The 16080-nt window shown below is 46.3% G+C and overlaps 1 protein-coding gene across 6 annotated transcripts in view; it reads right to left on the reverse strand.

Moving 5' to 3' along the window:
- The window catches only part of SPECC1 (sperm antigen with calponin homology and coiled-coil domains 1), a 289226-nt gene that overhangs the window by 9506 nt on the left and 263640 nt on the right, over positions 1-16080 (reverse strand). For all 6 annotated transcript variants that reach the window (XM_045487518.1, XM_045487513.1, XM_045487514.1 and 3 more), the window contains 2 exons: positions 9522-9638; positions 2999-3058 (listed from right to left, as the gene is read on the reverse strand). In XM_045487518.1, coding sequence (XP_045343474.1) covers positions 2999-3058; positions 9522-9638 — 177 coding nt within the window. The remainder of the gene's footprint in view (positions 1-2998; positions 3059-9521; positions 9639-16080) is intronic.

Below are 16080 nucleotides of genomic sequence, written 5' to 3' on the forward strand. Positions count from 1 at the left end.
AGATAAATCAGATTCCCGTTCCTCCATCTTGGCCAGACATGTATGTCCCCTCCTTTCTAAATTCTCTAGCCTTTAATTTATAGGACAGGGACATCTGTTTCTTGTAGAAAGTTTTGTAGAATTTGGGCTCACTGGCATTTTTGTGTGTGCGCGACTACGTTTTTTAAACAATGAATTCAATTTCTTTCATGATTGAAGTTCTACTTCTTTTTGAGTGAGTTTTGGAGAAATAGTTACATTTAGTATTTGAAGAAATACATTTATATTTGTTTAGAAAACTGTCCGTTCTGATTTAAACGCATTGGCGTAACTTTGTTCATAGTACTGAAATTTCTATGATCGCTTTTCCATTTCTCAGACTCCCTTCATACTCTGCTGGTTGCAGAACTGTCTCTGTTATTTCCACTTGGGTTTTCCCCATCACTGATGAGACTGAACACCTCTTTAAGTGTTTATTAGCCATGCACGAGTTGCCATGCACCTCTCCTAAGGTGTCTTCTTTATTATTGGCTAGTAGAAATTATTTATAGACTACCCGTCCTCGCTTTACTTTTTACGCAGCTCCTTCCGTTATGATGTGTCTAGATGGGTCTTTTGTATTATTCATCTTGTTAGAGATTCATCTTGTTAGAGAGATTCATCTTGTTAGAGACCAAGAATCTGTGGTCTTTCATCATTCTGGAAAAATTTCAGGCACCATTGCTTCAAATATTTTCTCTCCCACTCTTTCTTTCCTCTTCTGGAATTCCCACTGGCCATGGGACTTGGAAATTATCTGATTTTATCTTCCATTCTCTTAAGGTCAGTGACAGACACTATCAGTTGGTTAATCTAATGGCCGTTACCAACCCCCCTCTTCCTCGTAGATTTCCAGCTGAAGAGAATGGAGAACATTCACTGTTTACTTTCTCAAATTCCCTTGCAGCCGGGGTGGCCATGGAACAGAGTACTGCCAGCGAGCTGGAGGGACTCTGGGAAGCCTTTTGATTTCCTTATCAAAGGGGGGAAGACAGGAGGCACTTGCTCTCGTCCATCCCACTCCCCTTCTTGCCCTGCAGATAGGAGTGATGTCTGGAGCTTGACAGCCATGTTCAGCCACAGAGGACATGGGGACAATGAGGTAATAGATTAAAGATGGTAGAGTGTAGACAAAACACACTCTGGGGTCCTTGATTATAACACTGAGTAGTGAACCAATCCTGAAACTGCTTTTGGACTTCCCATTAAAAAATAAAATTAACATCTTTATGGTTTAAGCAACTGTTACTTGGTTTTCCATTTCTTGAATTTGAATACATACTAACTAATAAAACCTCTCTATTATATTTTCCATTTTTTAAATGTCTGTTTTATGTTCTGGATAACCTCCTTAGTTCTATTTTCCAGTCCAGTAGTTCTCTCTTCTGCTGTATCTAATCCGTTTTTCAACCCGACCGGGTTTTTTCTTTTTTTTTTAATTCCTAATTTTTACTTCTACAAGTTTCACTTGAATCTTTCCCCAAATCTTTTTTTATAGTACTATGCTTCTTCCTTATGAGTTTTAAAAAAATTTATTTGAGAGAACAAGCGGGGGAGGAGCAGAGAGACAGGGAGAGAGAGAATCCTAAGCAGACTCTGCATTCTCAGCACAAAGCCCTATGCGGGGCTCAATCTCAGGAACCATTAGATCATGACCTGGGCCGAAAGGATGAGTTGGACGCTTAACTGACTGAGCCACCCAGACGCCCCCTTGTGATTTTTGTTCTCTTTTTATCTCTTTATTTTTAAGTTTATTTATTTAGAGAATGAGAGAGACAGCATGTGTAAGTTGGGGAGAGGCAGAGAGAGAGAGAGAGAGAGAGAGAGAGAGAGACACCAAGAGAGTCCCAAGTAGCCTCTGCACTGTCAGCTGGGAGCTTGATGCAGGGCTCGAACTTGCAAACTGTGAGATCATAACTTGAGCTGAAACTAAGAGTTGGATACTTAACTGGCAGACTGAGCCACCCAGGCACCCCCCTCTTTTATCTCTTTAATATTCGCAAACATAGCCTTCTGTAGTCGCTTTCTTACTGTTTTATCATCCCAAGCTCTGGTAGATGATCCTCTTGTTTGCTATGTCTACTGACTAGCTCAGCTAGTTCACTTTCTTGAGTGTTTTGTAATTTTGGATTGTGAATGTATTCTCAGTGGCCATTATACTACTAAGCCAGGAGCTTCCTGCCTCAGGCAGTATAAACTATCTTGTAGCACAGATATTGTAAATTTGGACTCCAAACCTCATTTGGCCCAGTTTTCTTTTCTTATAGATTTTCCTTTTTCTGGCTACCAAAAAACAAAACAAAACAAAACAAAACAAAACAAAACAAAAAAAACAACTCAGGTGGAGACCAAGCTTCCTGCCTAGACTGCCAGGCAGGGTTTTTTATTTTCCCCTTCACTGAGGGGAATGTTACTTTGTGAGCCTTGGTTTTGTGCAAGGGTCTCAGTACTAATGTCCCGTTTATGGGAGCTCAGAGCCTTGTTTCTTGTTCCTGTGTTGGCATTTAAATAAAACCTATATCCATTAGGTACCCGTTTCCTGTGACCCCTCCACCGACACCCCCAGGCCTACTTCTGAGGGTTGTCATAGTCTCGGCTCATGCCTCACGGTTCTGGTTTTCACTTGTCTTTGAATTTATGACATCTGGTGATTTCCCATTCTTTTTTTAGACCTCAACTATGTATTGATATTTTTTTTAATTACATTTTATCAAATTTTACCGGATTTCAAGAGGGCTTTAATGATAATTCAGTCCACTGTGCTTCCAGAAATGAAATTTAGCCACAACGAAATCTTTGAAAACCCTCTAAATCATATGTGGTCAGACCAACTGGATATTTACATGTTAGGGATCGTGAGTAACAAAAATTCAGCAAATGGATTTTAATATTCTGTAAGAAATTGTGTAGTAGATGGCATAAAGTTCTTTCTCCTACAGTTAGAATAAAATATCACAAGGATAAAAAATAGGATACTTACCAGGCTGGGTTTGATGCCCACACTTTCAGCTGCTTCAAATGCCAACAAGAGATTTCTTTTCTAGGTTAAAAAGACAGAAACTGGTATTACCAACTAAAAATAGATAGCTTTTAAAAAATAAAAATAAATAGCTTTTGTTAGGAAAGAACACTAAACGACGCTCCCATACGGATTATCTACTATTACAAAACACTTGAAATTTTAAGTCAAATATTCAAACAATAGTTTCAATCTGAGAAAAAAAAAGACTGACAGGTTGTAATTGGTACTAAAAATGACATTATTGATGATTTCTGACTATCAAAGGTAAATCTGTGTTATTTTTTACTTTGTCACGATTCATGACATACATATTCTGTTGCATATCAACTGTTGTTTAATTAATGTGCTATGTCATTTTCCCCTAGAATTCCGAAGGTACTGTTCCACAATTTGTAGCTTCTTTTTGAGACGCTTTCTGGCTGCTCGCTGCTGTTTCCTCGCCTGGATGGACTTAAGAATCACTTTAGCATGCCTCCTTCCCTCCATAATTCATTCGAGAATCATTAGGATTATGTTACAATTTAATTAAATTGATGTGTTAAACATGATCGAGAGTGTAATGTTTCTGTGAGTATTCATGTTTTATATTCCCCAGTAGAATTTTGTGACTTTATGCCTTTAGATTAAAAAAAAATTTATATTGGGGCACCTAGGTGGCTCAGTCTGTTAAGCGTCCGACTTCAGCTCAGGTCATGATTTCACGGTTTGTGGGTCCGAGCCCCATGTTGGGCTCTGTGCTGACAGCTCAGAGCCTGGAGCCTGCCTCACATTCTGTGTCTCCTTCTCTCTCTGCCCCCGCTCATGCTCTGTCTCTTTCAAAAATAAATAAATTGAAAAAAATTTTTTTAAATAAAAAATTTTATATTTGTTTTCTTTTTTGGTGACTTTTTTTGAGAGAGTGCATGTGTGCACAAGAGGGAGAGAATCTTTTTTTTTCTTTTTTAAGTTTATTTATATTGAGAGAGAGAGAGAGAGAGACAGCACGCTAGTGAGCATGAGTGGGGGAGGGGCAGGAGAGAGACTCCCAAGCAGGCTCCTCGCTGTCAGCTCAGGGCCTAACACGGGGCTCGATCTCACGAACCATGAAATCATGACCTGAGCCGAAATCAAGAAGCAGACGCTTAACTGACTGAGCCACCCAGGCGCCCCACATTTGGATTTTATACATATTTTTATCTGTTTTTCCCTTTCCTCATGGCCTCTGCCCTCTGTCCTTGGGTGCACATCTGCTTCCTGCCCTGACGCTGAAGCAAACTCTCTGCTCTAGGTACCAGGTCACAGAAAAACACTCAGACAAGGCTACGCATGTCTTGTACCAGTGTGTGGTCAGGGCCTGGGAAAGCTGTTGATCTGCGGTCAGCTTGCCCAAGCCGCCAGCCCTCTTCCTCCACATTAAGGGAGATTAATGGGCAGAGACTAGAAACCTAAAGCTGGTTTCCGTAACGCTACTCTCTGTTCTGCTGAGAGGGGAGCTGAAAGCTGGCTCCTGGCTTCCTTTAATTGAGCCCAAACTTGGGGCAGCCATTTCCTATTCTGTGCTAATGAGGCCTTTATCCTTATTTTAAAGTCTTCTTGGTTAGTTTTGAGGAGAAAGGGGGTTTGTAAGCCCTGTCCGCTCCCATTATTCCAGAAGTCATGGCTTTTGATATGTAATGCCAAATCGTTTTCTAAAACACGACACCAGGGGGGCCTGGCTGGCTTAGTTGGTAGATGAAGCGACTCTTCATCTCAGGGTCATGAGTTCAAGCCCCACGCTGGGCGTGAAGCCTATGAAATGACAAGACACGACACGGCATGAGAAAATAAAAATGATACGCCAATTTTCAATTCCAGCAACAGTGTGTAAGCGGCCACTTTCTCACACCCTTACCTGCATAGACTATTACGACCAAGCACTGTTATCTAATTCTCTCTCATCACATCACTGCTACGCCACTGCGAGATAGCCACTTATGGGGAGCAGCAGAGTGTGTCTGGGGCAGAAGCCAGGAAGGGCCTCACTCGGCCTCGCTCTGCCCACACAGGCCAGAGACCTTCCAGACCCAGGACGATAAGCCCCTGGCTAGAGACCTCTGCCGTTGGCCCTGCTGGCAGGGCATCTCACCTGAAACTGACAGCAGAAAGCACCCCAAGTCCAGAATTTTCCCTCTCACGTTAACATTTTGTTTCAGACACTGGCATGAAAACACTCCATTCTGTCATTTCTATCATCCGAATCTGCGTAGCCTCCGTGGAAGTTTCATAGGCTGACACATGGAGAAAAATGTGTAACTCATGTCTCCTCAATGGCTTGGAAGCCATCCTTGTTAGTTTTATCAGAAACTCCCTGTTTAGCACTGATGTCAGACTTCCATGGTTGCATCACTTCCGTCTGAATTGGGGCAACAGCTCACGACTTCTGAACTTCCCAGGCTATCATTAATCTCCCAGACCCACAGTCTCCCGCGATCTGACCTGGGTGCTCCCTGACTGCATTATCCTAGATTAAGAGGGGAGAAATTCAGCCCTACGTGGAGAAAATACCAGCCCCTCTACCACAAGGACAATAGGAAGTGCACAGACAGTGGCTTCTGGCTGTCTGCAAATCTGCAGCAGGTCACTGGACAGCCAGCTGGGTGCTATGTGGGAGTCAGGGGCACCCACAGCGAGACGATACGGTTCCACAGGGAACATATGCTCATGGTTCAAGGTGTGAAGGCACACACTTTCAGGTTCATTTTTCTCCAACAGCTGGGTAGCGATTTAGGACAAAGAGCCTAGATATGTTTTGCATGACAGCAGAGGAACGTCGCGCATATACAGGAAGACTCCTGTTTTAGGTGGTGTATTCCTAAGTGCTCAGCCTTCTATCAACTGTGGTTTTAGGGAGGGCCTCTGAATATTCTGAATTGTGTTCTAATCCGCTCTTTACTCCATTATCTTCGTAATACGACATGGAAAAGGCAGAGACTGGAAAGTGAAGAGGGAGGGAAGAAAACGGACATCGAGGTCACGGCTGGATGTGAGGGGCACGATCACAGGCGGCGTGGACCCCACATTGCCCTGCCCTGTGTCCTCCTCTCTGGCTGCTCTATCCTGGTTCCCTTTTTGGGTCACTCTCGACCTAGACAACAGGCATTGGAGTCCTCAAGGTTGTTCCTTAGCTTTTTCTCTACGCCTCTGTGATACTGGGATTTATAGTAAGAAACATATATTTGGTCTTTGTCCCTGGTTCCTGGCAGAGCTCCTAAAACCCTTATAATTTCCTACAGAAGAGCCACAGGGGCATCTTTCGTTACAATTTTTGGTTTTTGTCCTCAGTTCCAGAAATGGCTTCGGGACAATCATGTTGAAATAGATGTCTTTTGTTATTCATAACAAACTCCTTTCAACCACACCTGAGTTTATGTCAAAGAGGTGATGTTCCCCCAACCCCCAGATCACCCAAGGATGCCCTAGCAACCAGCCATGTGATCAAACGGTTGGAACTGTCAGTCCCACATTCCCCTGACCCCAACCTCAGGGACAGGAGACAGACTGGACACTGAGTTCAATCACAGATGGTCCGTGATTTAATCCATTGTGGCTGTGTCATGAAGCTTCCATAGAACTTATGAGGGCGGGGTTCAGACAGCACCTTGGATTGGTGACTCCATCTATGTGCTGGGAGGGTGGTGCACCCCAAAGTCCAAGGGGACAGAAGCTCCTGTGCTTGGGACCCTTCTGGACCCCACCCTATGGGTCTCCTCATCTGACTGATCATTAGTGTCCTTCAATATCCTTTGTAATCAACTGGTGGCCTAGTAAGTTCTGTGAGCCAGTCTAGCAAATTAAACCTCAGGAAGGCGTCACAGGAACCTCTGAGTTACAGTTGGTCAATCAGAAGCACAGGCGACAGTCGAGTTGTGACTGGGGTCTGAGGTGAGACTGAGCCCTTAACCTGTGGGACCCGATGCTCCCTCCAGGTGGACAGTGTCAGAACGGAGATACACTTTAGGACACCCAGCTAGTGCTGCCAGATTGCTTGGTGTGGGAAAACCCCCCATCTGTTTACACAAGTGTCAGAAGTGAAACACTGGGAGGAGCAGAGATATACAGGAGTGTGTTTCTCCTCAGAACCTCCCTCATGACCTAGGACGGAAATGATCGCTACTCTCGTGGCTTTAAAATACCATCTATACCTGCCCTGTTTCATGCAGCAGTCACGCTTGACATGACGCTGTTTAAATTCTAGTTCAGATTCAAAATTCTGTTTTCCAGTCATTTAAAGCCACATTCCATTAACAGCCCATGTGGCTGGTGGCCACTGTACTGGACAGGACAAATATAGAACATTTCCATCACTTCTGTTCAATCAGGCAGCACTTATCTACTCATGGAAGACTCTTGGGGCGCCTGGGTGGCTCAGTCGGTTAAGCAGCCGACTTCGGCTCAGGTCATGATCTCGCGGTCCGTGAGTTCGAGCCCCGCGTCGGGCTCTGGGCTGACCGCTCAGAGCCTGGAGCCTGTTTCAGATTCTGTGTCTCCCTCTCTCTCTGACCCTCCCCTGTTCATGCTCTGTCTCTCTCTGTCTCAAAAATAAGTAAAACGTTAAAAAAAAAAAAATTATTACTCACGGAAGACTCCTGACTCTTTCCAGCTCTGATCTCCCCTCTAAACTCCACATTTGGTATCCAACTGCCTGCCTGACGTTGCAAACTGCATGCTTCGTGAACATTTCTGACTTGACATGATTAAAAACAGAACACTTTTTTTGCTTTCCAAATGTTTAATAGTCCTGTCCGGCCTGCTTCACAGACTATAAACAAAGCACCACGCACACATTTTATGTCTTGAAATTTGTACACACTCTGTGATGGTTAATTTTATGTATCAACTTGGTTAGGTCGTGGTACCAGATATTTGGCCAACCATTATTCTAGATATTTCTGTGACAGTATTTTAAAAATGAGGTTAACATTTAAATCGGCAGATTTTGGGTAAAGCAAATTACCCACCAGAGTGTAGGTGGGCCTCACCCAATCAGTTGAAGGTCTTACTAGAAAAAGACTTCTCTCCCTTCGACAAAGAAGGATTTCTGCTAGGAAACTGCCTTTAGATTCCAACTGTAGCATTCAACTTTCTTGTACACACACACACACACATACACATACACACATACACACTATTAGTTGTTTTTCTGGGGAACTCTAACACTCTAAAAAAAAAATCATGGTCTAGTCAATTATCATCACCATCAGTGTCATGACCATTCTTTGGGCTTTATTTAAGTCCAAGTGTGGGATAATCAAAACAGAACTTTCCAGCATTTCTATTTGATCCCCATCTCAAAAATGGTCCGTCAGGCTAGACACATGGGGCCATCTTTCTTTCCTCTTGTCCTCCCCCACAACCAATCAGTTACTAAGTCCAGCTGATTCTATATCTAAGACCTATTTCTATATCTTTCTATTTACGATGCTACTGCCCCAGCCACAGCTAGAGGCTGGAGCCAGGGAAGCTGAGTCCTGGCTGAGCTGTTCACTCCCACAGCACGGGGCTTCTCCTGTAGCTCTTCTAAGGTTTCTCTATAGCATTATGTGCTGTAGGTTTACTCACTTGTGGACTGTCCCTCTACTTCAGAGGGCAAAGAACAGGTCCACATTGTTCACTGTTGTCTTTGCTACCGTGCGTGACGCTTGGCAAGAAACACTTGGTGAGAGAATGAGTGCAGGGCCCAGAACAGCATCTGCCAATGTACGCTCTGTGGAATATGGTTTTGTGGGACGTTCTAGGTTAGGATTTGGCAAGCTACGGCCCATGGACCAAATCTGGCCCGCAGCCCGTTTTTGTAAATAACGTTTTATTGGAACACAGCATACGCCCATGCATTTCGTCTACAGCTGCTCAGGCACTCCAGTGGTAGATGAGTAGCTGTGACAGAGACCCGTGGACCCGCCAAGTCTACCATTTGGCCCTTAACAGGAAAGTCTGCCAACTCTTGTTATAGGTAATTATGTTGAAGACCATTCGGTGGATCTCATATATGCAGGGCTTAATAGAGTCACACAGGTGTCTTTAATGAAGGACTTATTGAAGTCTTCACTGTGCTAATGAGAGCTGTGAATCTCTGAGAATGTGATATAATATACAATTTCCCAAGCTTATGTGAGGAGGGACATCCTTTCGGTGGTGCTTTCTGGTTCCTTGGAAAAGACTTTGAAAATGCTGGCCAGGGTCTCGAAATTTCATCAGGGCCTTCTCTTAAAAAATGGGCGACAGGGACTTCTCAGCAGCCACAGTAAACTGGTCCTCACGGCATTTTTCTAGCTAGTGAGGGAAACTGAGAAGTATTTACTGAGGGTGGGATCCTACAGCCTCGTCATACACTCAGTAGTTAGCTAAGCCTGGTGTCAATATCCTAATTTCCTCTTGGGGTCTCATCGGCATATACCAGTATGACAGGACTCTTCCCCTGGCATGTTCTAGAGGATTAGCAGGGCTGACTGGGCAGGTGACTTACTTTCTCCTGACTGTTCAGCTCCTGATATGGGATGTGGGCAGGCAGGTAGGTATGGAGGAGAGCACAGAAGGCCAAGCCATCACTCCAGCTGCTGCTGAAATTGGTGATATCGATGTTCTGCAGGGGAAAAGCAGCATTAGTCTCCAAACTGTGCAAAGTCATAGAATACGGATGATACTTTGGGAAGATGGGTATCCGCCTCCGGGTTTGCAGGAAGGCCAGATAAGAAACCACCCAAGACTCCGGAAAGTCTTAATTAATTTGGGGACCGGCAATGGCCTGGTGCCACCCAAATCCATTCACAGAATGGCATGGAAAAAAAAAAGCCTTTAGAGCTCAAAACCCTGGGGACTTAATTTCTGCCTGCCCTGTGGCACATTAAAAGCTCAGAGACATCTTATTCTCAAATTAGCCCACCCCATTAGCTGTGTATGCCCCAGCACTTCCCAGATTTATTTGGTCAAGGGGGAATCATCACCATCACCAGCGCCATCATCATCATGTATGACCCCAATTAACAACAGGTAGAGCGAGACAAAACGAGATCTTAAAGACCTACATGGCTGGTCCGTGGCTTATTCCTGCTAATACCCTCTTCTCCCCATAACGTGAAGGGCTTGTCAGGGGGAGAAAACCCTTCATGCTCAACAGCGTCCTTGTTAGAACATCAAATCCCCAAGGATTATGAGGCTACCTGAAGAAAAACCTTCCCCTCTGGAATAGGCTGGAGCCCCAGTAGCTACTTGGTAAACAGTGATTAGAAAACCAGAATCTGACTTTATATGGCTTGGCTCCCGGGCAGGTCCCCTGGGCCCGACAGCCCCGGGCCACGTCCATCTCTTGGAGCCTCACACCTGTCACCCACCTGCCTCTTTCTCTCTGACCATGCTACATAGTAACAGGGTTTTTCTTCCCTGGATTCCCAAAGCTCATCCCAAACGAAATGAAATGCCAGGTTCTCGAGCCCGCTAATTTCCTTAACGCCTTGTTTTATCTAGTGGCTGTTTAAATGTGCTGAAAAGGCCCGGGACAGGGATTCCTGCAAGGAGGGCAGACGTGTATGCTTCCATGGGCTTTGCTGAGTTTTAGGTGTGAGTTCTGAGCACTTCAAGTGCAAGAAGAAAGAGGACTTGAGCAAGGGTGGGGCTCCTTCTGCCATCTCCCCACAGCTGCTGGAGCCTGGGGGAGACACGGAAGTCCTCTTTCTCCCCCGGAACCCCCCATCCGGGGATGCGGGAAGCCAGCACGGTCAGCAAAGTGGGCAAAGGTGAACAGATGGCCAAGAGGCGGCTCTCTCTGAAGGCGTGGACGGGGACAGCCGGTCCCTCCCTCTGCCCAGACCACATGCAAATGGGCAGAGGCTCCACTCTGACTGCCCTGGGAGGTTATTCAGGGCGTCTCCACCAGAAGCAATGGCACTTTAATAGGAGAGGAAGGGTGAAGAGGAACGTGGCAGGAAGATAAATTGGAGTAGGGGAGGGAGACTTTATGGAATGCTTCCTGAAGTGTGCGTAAAAGAAGCTTCCAAGAACACACGTGGGCGGACATGTGTAATAAAATATGGTGGAAGAGTTTAACCATGTGGTTTCCTGGGGTGGGGGGGGGAGGGGGTTGGAAGCAAATGGCTTTTATCATCTCGTTTGAACATTTTATCTAGATATCCCCAGTGCCAGTTTGAGCGAGCACAGCCTTTGGGGACGATGTAGGTCAAATGCCTCATTTTACAGCCAAGACACTGAGGCCCGAGGAGATGGTGTCACACATCACACACAGGATGACGGATGCTTCAGCAGGCCAAGTCACACCCGCCCCCCGCCCCTCCCCGCCCCATGGCCCTTTCTATCAAACCTCCTCTGGCTTCTAGCCAGAGTCCGGGATGACCCAGGCGGACCTGACAGCCTCCCCGCAAAGCACGGGCTTTCAGGGATGTCGGATTCTCCAGTCTGCTTTGCAGTGACATTCACCTGGGGGAAGGACAGCTTACTGAGAGCCAACACACGACGATAATATTGCCTCTTCATCCTGGTTTTCATGACCCACGCACAACCAAATGTTAAGAGCTGCTGAGCATCGGTGTTACAGAGAAGTCTGAGAATGCCCCGTCCCAGTTTCCAGGCTGAATGTGCAACAGCTGATCGTTTGGATTTTTGGCTTCAGAAAGCCTCTCTGGAGACTCTGCAGCTACTTGATGGGGCCTGGATGCTGCTTCAGAAATGGGAAGCATTGTAATTGTATGTTTTCTCAAAAGAAGAGGACAGACACAGGCGGGGGTCACGACCCGGCCGGTTTACTGCCAGTCTCAGGAGCTCGAACCAGAAGTCGTGCACATGGGGCCCTGGGACGTGGGAGCAAGGAGCTGGGCCGGGCCAGCCTGGGAAACCAGGTGTCCCAGCTCTTCTCAACACGGAGTCCCCTTCCTTTCTTTGCCTCGCAGAGGTTGTCTGAGGCCCCGTCTGCAAACCCATCTCTCACGGTAGTGCTCTCTCCGAAAGGCAATGTTGCCATACACCTTCATTTACTAGGAAAAGAAACTGAGGTCGTAAGAAGCGGTGTTTCAGTCAGAAAAAGGCCAACCGTCCCGTGAACAAGATGGGAGTCCCTTAAGCAGGAGCCCCCTTACATACAAAGCTCCCCAAATGGGAGTGGGAAGGGCAGTCCCCTCGACTGTCCGCGATGTGTCTGTTCCTGGGCATCTGCTCATTTAATTCTCAGAACGGCCGTACGGGGCAAGTGGCGATGTGCCCCCCTGCACAGATGAGGAAGCCGAGGCAGGACGAAGTATCTCCGGGGCCAGAGCCAGGGACGGACTCCCGCTGTGGGTCGTGCCTCGCTGCACTGCCTTCCCTTCTTCACAAATTTACTCGACACTGAAAGCTTTTAAGATTTGATAAATCTTTCACTTCCTAAGACGTGAGAACATTTTGTACACTTATCTCTTGTGCCATTTTTTTTTTTTTCGTGATACAAAACGTCATTTCCCTGCATCTGCATGGCCTTCAGAAGCATCATGAGAGGCCGAATAGAGCGGAAGGAGCGACGACGCCGTCCTGTCTCACAAAGCCGACACGGTGCCCGGTAGTTTAGTTAACTGGGTGCCATTTAAAAACAGTTTTTGATCTAGAAGTATAAATGAGCAACAGGCTGAGACTAAAATCTGGTGAGATCAAAGCCGGGGTTGAAAAAAGATCCATCTAAATGGCTCCCCAACCTCAGGGGAGCTCAGAGAACCCGGATGCTTCCGGCCGGATGGCAGCTGGCAGGCCTCTCTGGAAATGGGAGATACACTGTAAAGTAGACCCTGGCATTTCAGCAGCAAGACCACACCAACACTATACAAGAAATAGGAGTAGTGCCCTATCTCTAAAAAGAAACGGAATTATGGCAATTCCAACGTCTAGTCAGGTTATCAAATCCAACGTCAAGGTCAGGAAATGCTTCTCTTTCATGTAACCCACCCTCACCATGTTTGAGACTCTGAGTTGTTCTGACACTGGCAGGGACGGAAGACAACCAGGTATGATCAGTAGCATCATACTCATTCCAAGAACATGACAATCAGTTAAAACCTTGACCCTTCTTAGGGTAAAGGGGAACGACCTCAATTCCAGTGCCCTGCATGTCATCTGGAATCGTAATTCTATTTGAACGAGAGAATCCAAAATTCCTAAGTCAACTCAGCTGGCAGAACAATTAAGAACACATGTGTGTTGGGGCGCCTGGGTGGCTCAGTCGGTTAACCTGAGCCGATTTCGGCTCAGGTCATGATCTCGAGGTCCGTGAGTTCAAGCCCCGCGTCGGGCTCTGTGCTGACAGCTCAGAGCCTGGAGCCTGCTTCGGATTCTGTGTCTCTCTCTCTCTCTGACCCTCCCCCGTTCATGCTTTGTCTCTGTCTCAAAAATAAATAAACGTTAAAAAAAAAATTAAAAAAAAAAGAACACGTGTGTGTTTATGATGCCTCATATAAGATGATGTAAAGCACCATACAAATCTCAAGAGTTGCTGTTGCTGCTATCTTTGCTCACTGAGGTGTATTTTGGGGAGCTATGCGACATATTTCAGTGAATGAGGAGCTAGCGGATGGGGTGTGCCACGCTTTGACAGTGTTCACGGTTTTCACATGGAGGCGAGCTAGGCAAGGTGTGTGGGTCCCAGCGAAATGGGCTGAGACACAGAACTGATGCAGGAACCAGAGACGGAGGACAAGGAAGTCATGGCAGGAAGGTGCTCGTGTGGACAGGACCAAGGCACTGGGTGACAGGCAGGAAGACAACAGCTTCTTGGGCATGGCTGGCTGGCCAATCCCAAGAACCCCAGGAGCCAAGCAAGGACTAATTCTAGGTCCTACCCCTAAATAGGGTGAGGGGGGGTGGTGAAAAGCCTTAGTTTTGGCTAGAGATGATCAGGATTGGCTTGGCCTTGGGCTGGGGGGGAGGGGGTGGTGGGAGGTGATTCTTGCTGAGCTGGTGCTCCATGCCCACAGATGAACCTCTGACTTAGGACAAAAACTCAGGATAATAATACATATACCCCAGGCGGTATATTTCCCAATTGGGAATAATTTCCCAACTGGGATAATCTTCCCAATTATCATTCAGCTGAATTCCTAGGGGTTCATCAAAAGAATAACTAAGAGGAAAAGCAGAAAATGATCAACAAGGCATTCTAAAAATAACAAGGTATACCATCCATTACTTTCCTTGTTATCTATTCCTGAATAAAATTGACTATGATAACCGGAAGTTAGTAACAGAAAGAGAACATACAGAGGATTCTGGGGGTGCTGGCAATGCTATGTTTCAGGACCTGAATGCTGATTATACGGGTATCTTCATTTCACGAAATTTCATTGCACTGTACTCTTGTACATTCTATCTCAGTAAGAAAGGGAGGGAAGGAGAAAGACCGACTCTGATCATCTTAAGGGACGGACTTGTGGCTGTTAAAAAGAAGTACACTTTCCGGGTTTTATCTACTATAAGATTTACTGAGGGGGGGACAAAGCAGAGCAAAAACCCAAAGACACGTACTGATTATTTCCCCAGGGGAAATGGTTAATTACACATTGCAAATTAACTTTCTCTGGGATATAAATACCTTAGAGATATTTCTGAGAAGAAGAGAATTCTGGGGAAAGGAAATCTCAGATAGAGAGATAGGAAGAGATATAGATAGACAGATACAGATATAAAAAGTAACAATCCAAGCATCTCCAAAATAAGTTTCTCTGAACGCTCAGAAAAAAATTTTGTAAGATATACAATTTTGTCCTCGGCACAGCAAAAGTCATTTGAGAAAAGTGAATACCCTGGAGAGTATTTACATGAGACTCTCCAAGAATATTCCGAAGGCTGAGACCATAGACAAAGTTCTATGCGGAGGCAGCACTCTTAAATTACACAGTGGGACAAAATCCAACAATCTATATCATTTGCTTCTAGAAGGTTCTGTCATTTGCCTTTTGTTGCCTGGCAACACCAACGTTTGGTGAAAACATCCACCACTGGAGGGGGAAGCTGGGAGCACACAATGAAACGGGTCCCACGCTCGACCCCACAGGGGCCACGACAGGACCTCATTCCCACTGCTCCGGCATCTCTTCTGGGGCTTTGTAGATCCCTCCACGAGATTTCTATGAATGGGGTGACTCCGTGTGCACTGAATAGAAAAGTTTAAAAAATTTAAAAAGACAAAAAACCCTGCAAAGCTCCCAGGAAGAAGGCAGAGGCCCGATTAGGAAATGCAGCCTGCTGGAATGTAGGAAGCCGGCAGAGTAGAAGAATCCTGAGTGCGCACCTCCTCACGTGGACACATCAAGGCTGCAACTACACACATAGCGACTCCCTCTGGAAACGGCCTCAAAACCAACAGAACAGCTCTTCCGCAGCTAAAGATGAAAGAAAAAGCCACATCGAGAAGGGTAGGAGGGGCAGAGACACGGTCGGGAACCAACCCCCCCACCCCATGCAGTGACCCACAGTGGAAGGGCTGTCACAGGCATGGAGGTCGGTCCTCTCTGAGGAGTGAGGGGATAAAGCCCCACGTTGGGTATTCCCCCATAAGATGAACTCCCATAAGATCCCGGCTTTGAAAATCAGTGGGACTCAAATCTGGGAGAGCCTGAGGGCTGCAGGAAATGGAGACTCTGCTCTTAAGGGGTCAGTGCACTGTTACCACTGGATTGCAGACCCAGCACAGAGGCCACAGTTTTTGAAAAGCACCTGGCTTATAGTGGAAGGGGGTTTACTGATTTTAAAAATGTCTGCCAGAGGAGCAGAGATGCGTAGGAACTTTCTCTGGTAATGGAGGTGTGCTGGCAGGCGCCATTTTTCTTGCCTTCCTTCAGCCTAGCTGGCCCTAGGCTGGGGTCAGCCAGCTCTGATACTCCCCATCTACTTTGCTAGCACTGCTTGCCCAGCCCTGTGTTGCCCTGCAGACCCACACACCCAACCCACTCACTCTGGCAGGTACCCCTCCAAAGTGGCTCCCGCCCTGCCAACACCTGGTGGGCAGTCCCAGCTGGGACCCATGGCCCTCCTGACTCATGCCCTGGGGCAGAGGG

This window comes from Leopardus geoffroyi, chromosome E1 (genome assembly GCF_018350155.1).
Source record: "Leopardus geoffroyi isolate Oge1 chromosome E1, O.geoffroyi_Oge1_pat1.0, whole genome shotgun sequence".
NCBI classification, from domain to species: Eukaryota; Metazoa; Chordata; class Mammalia; order Carnivora; family Felidae; genus Leopardus; species Leopardus geoffroyi.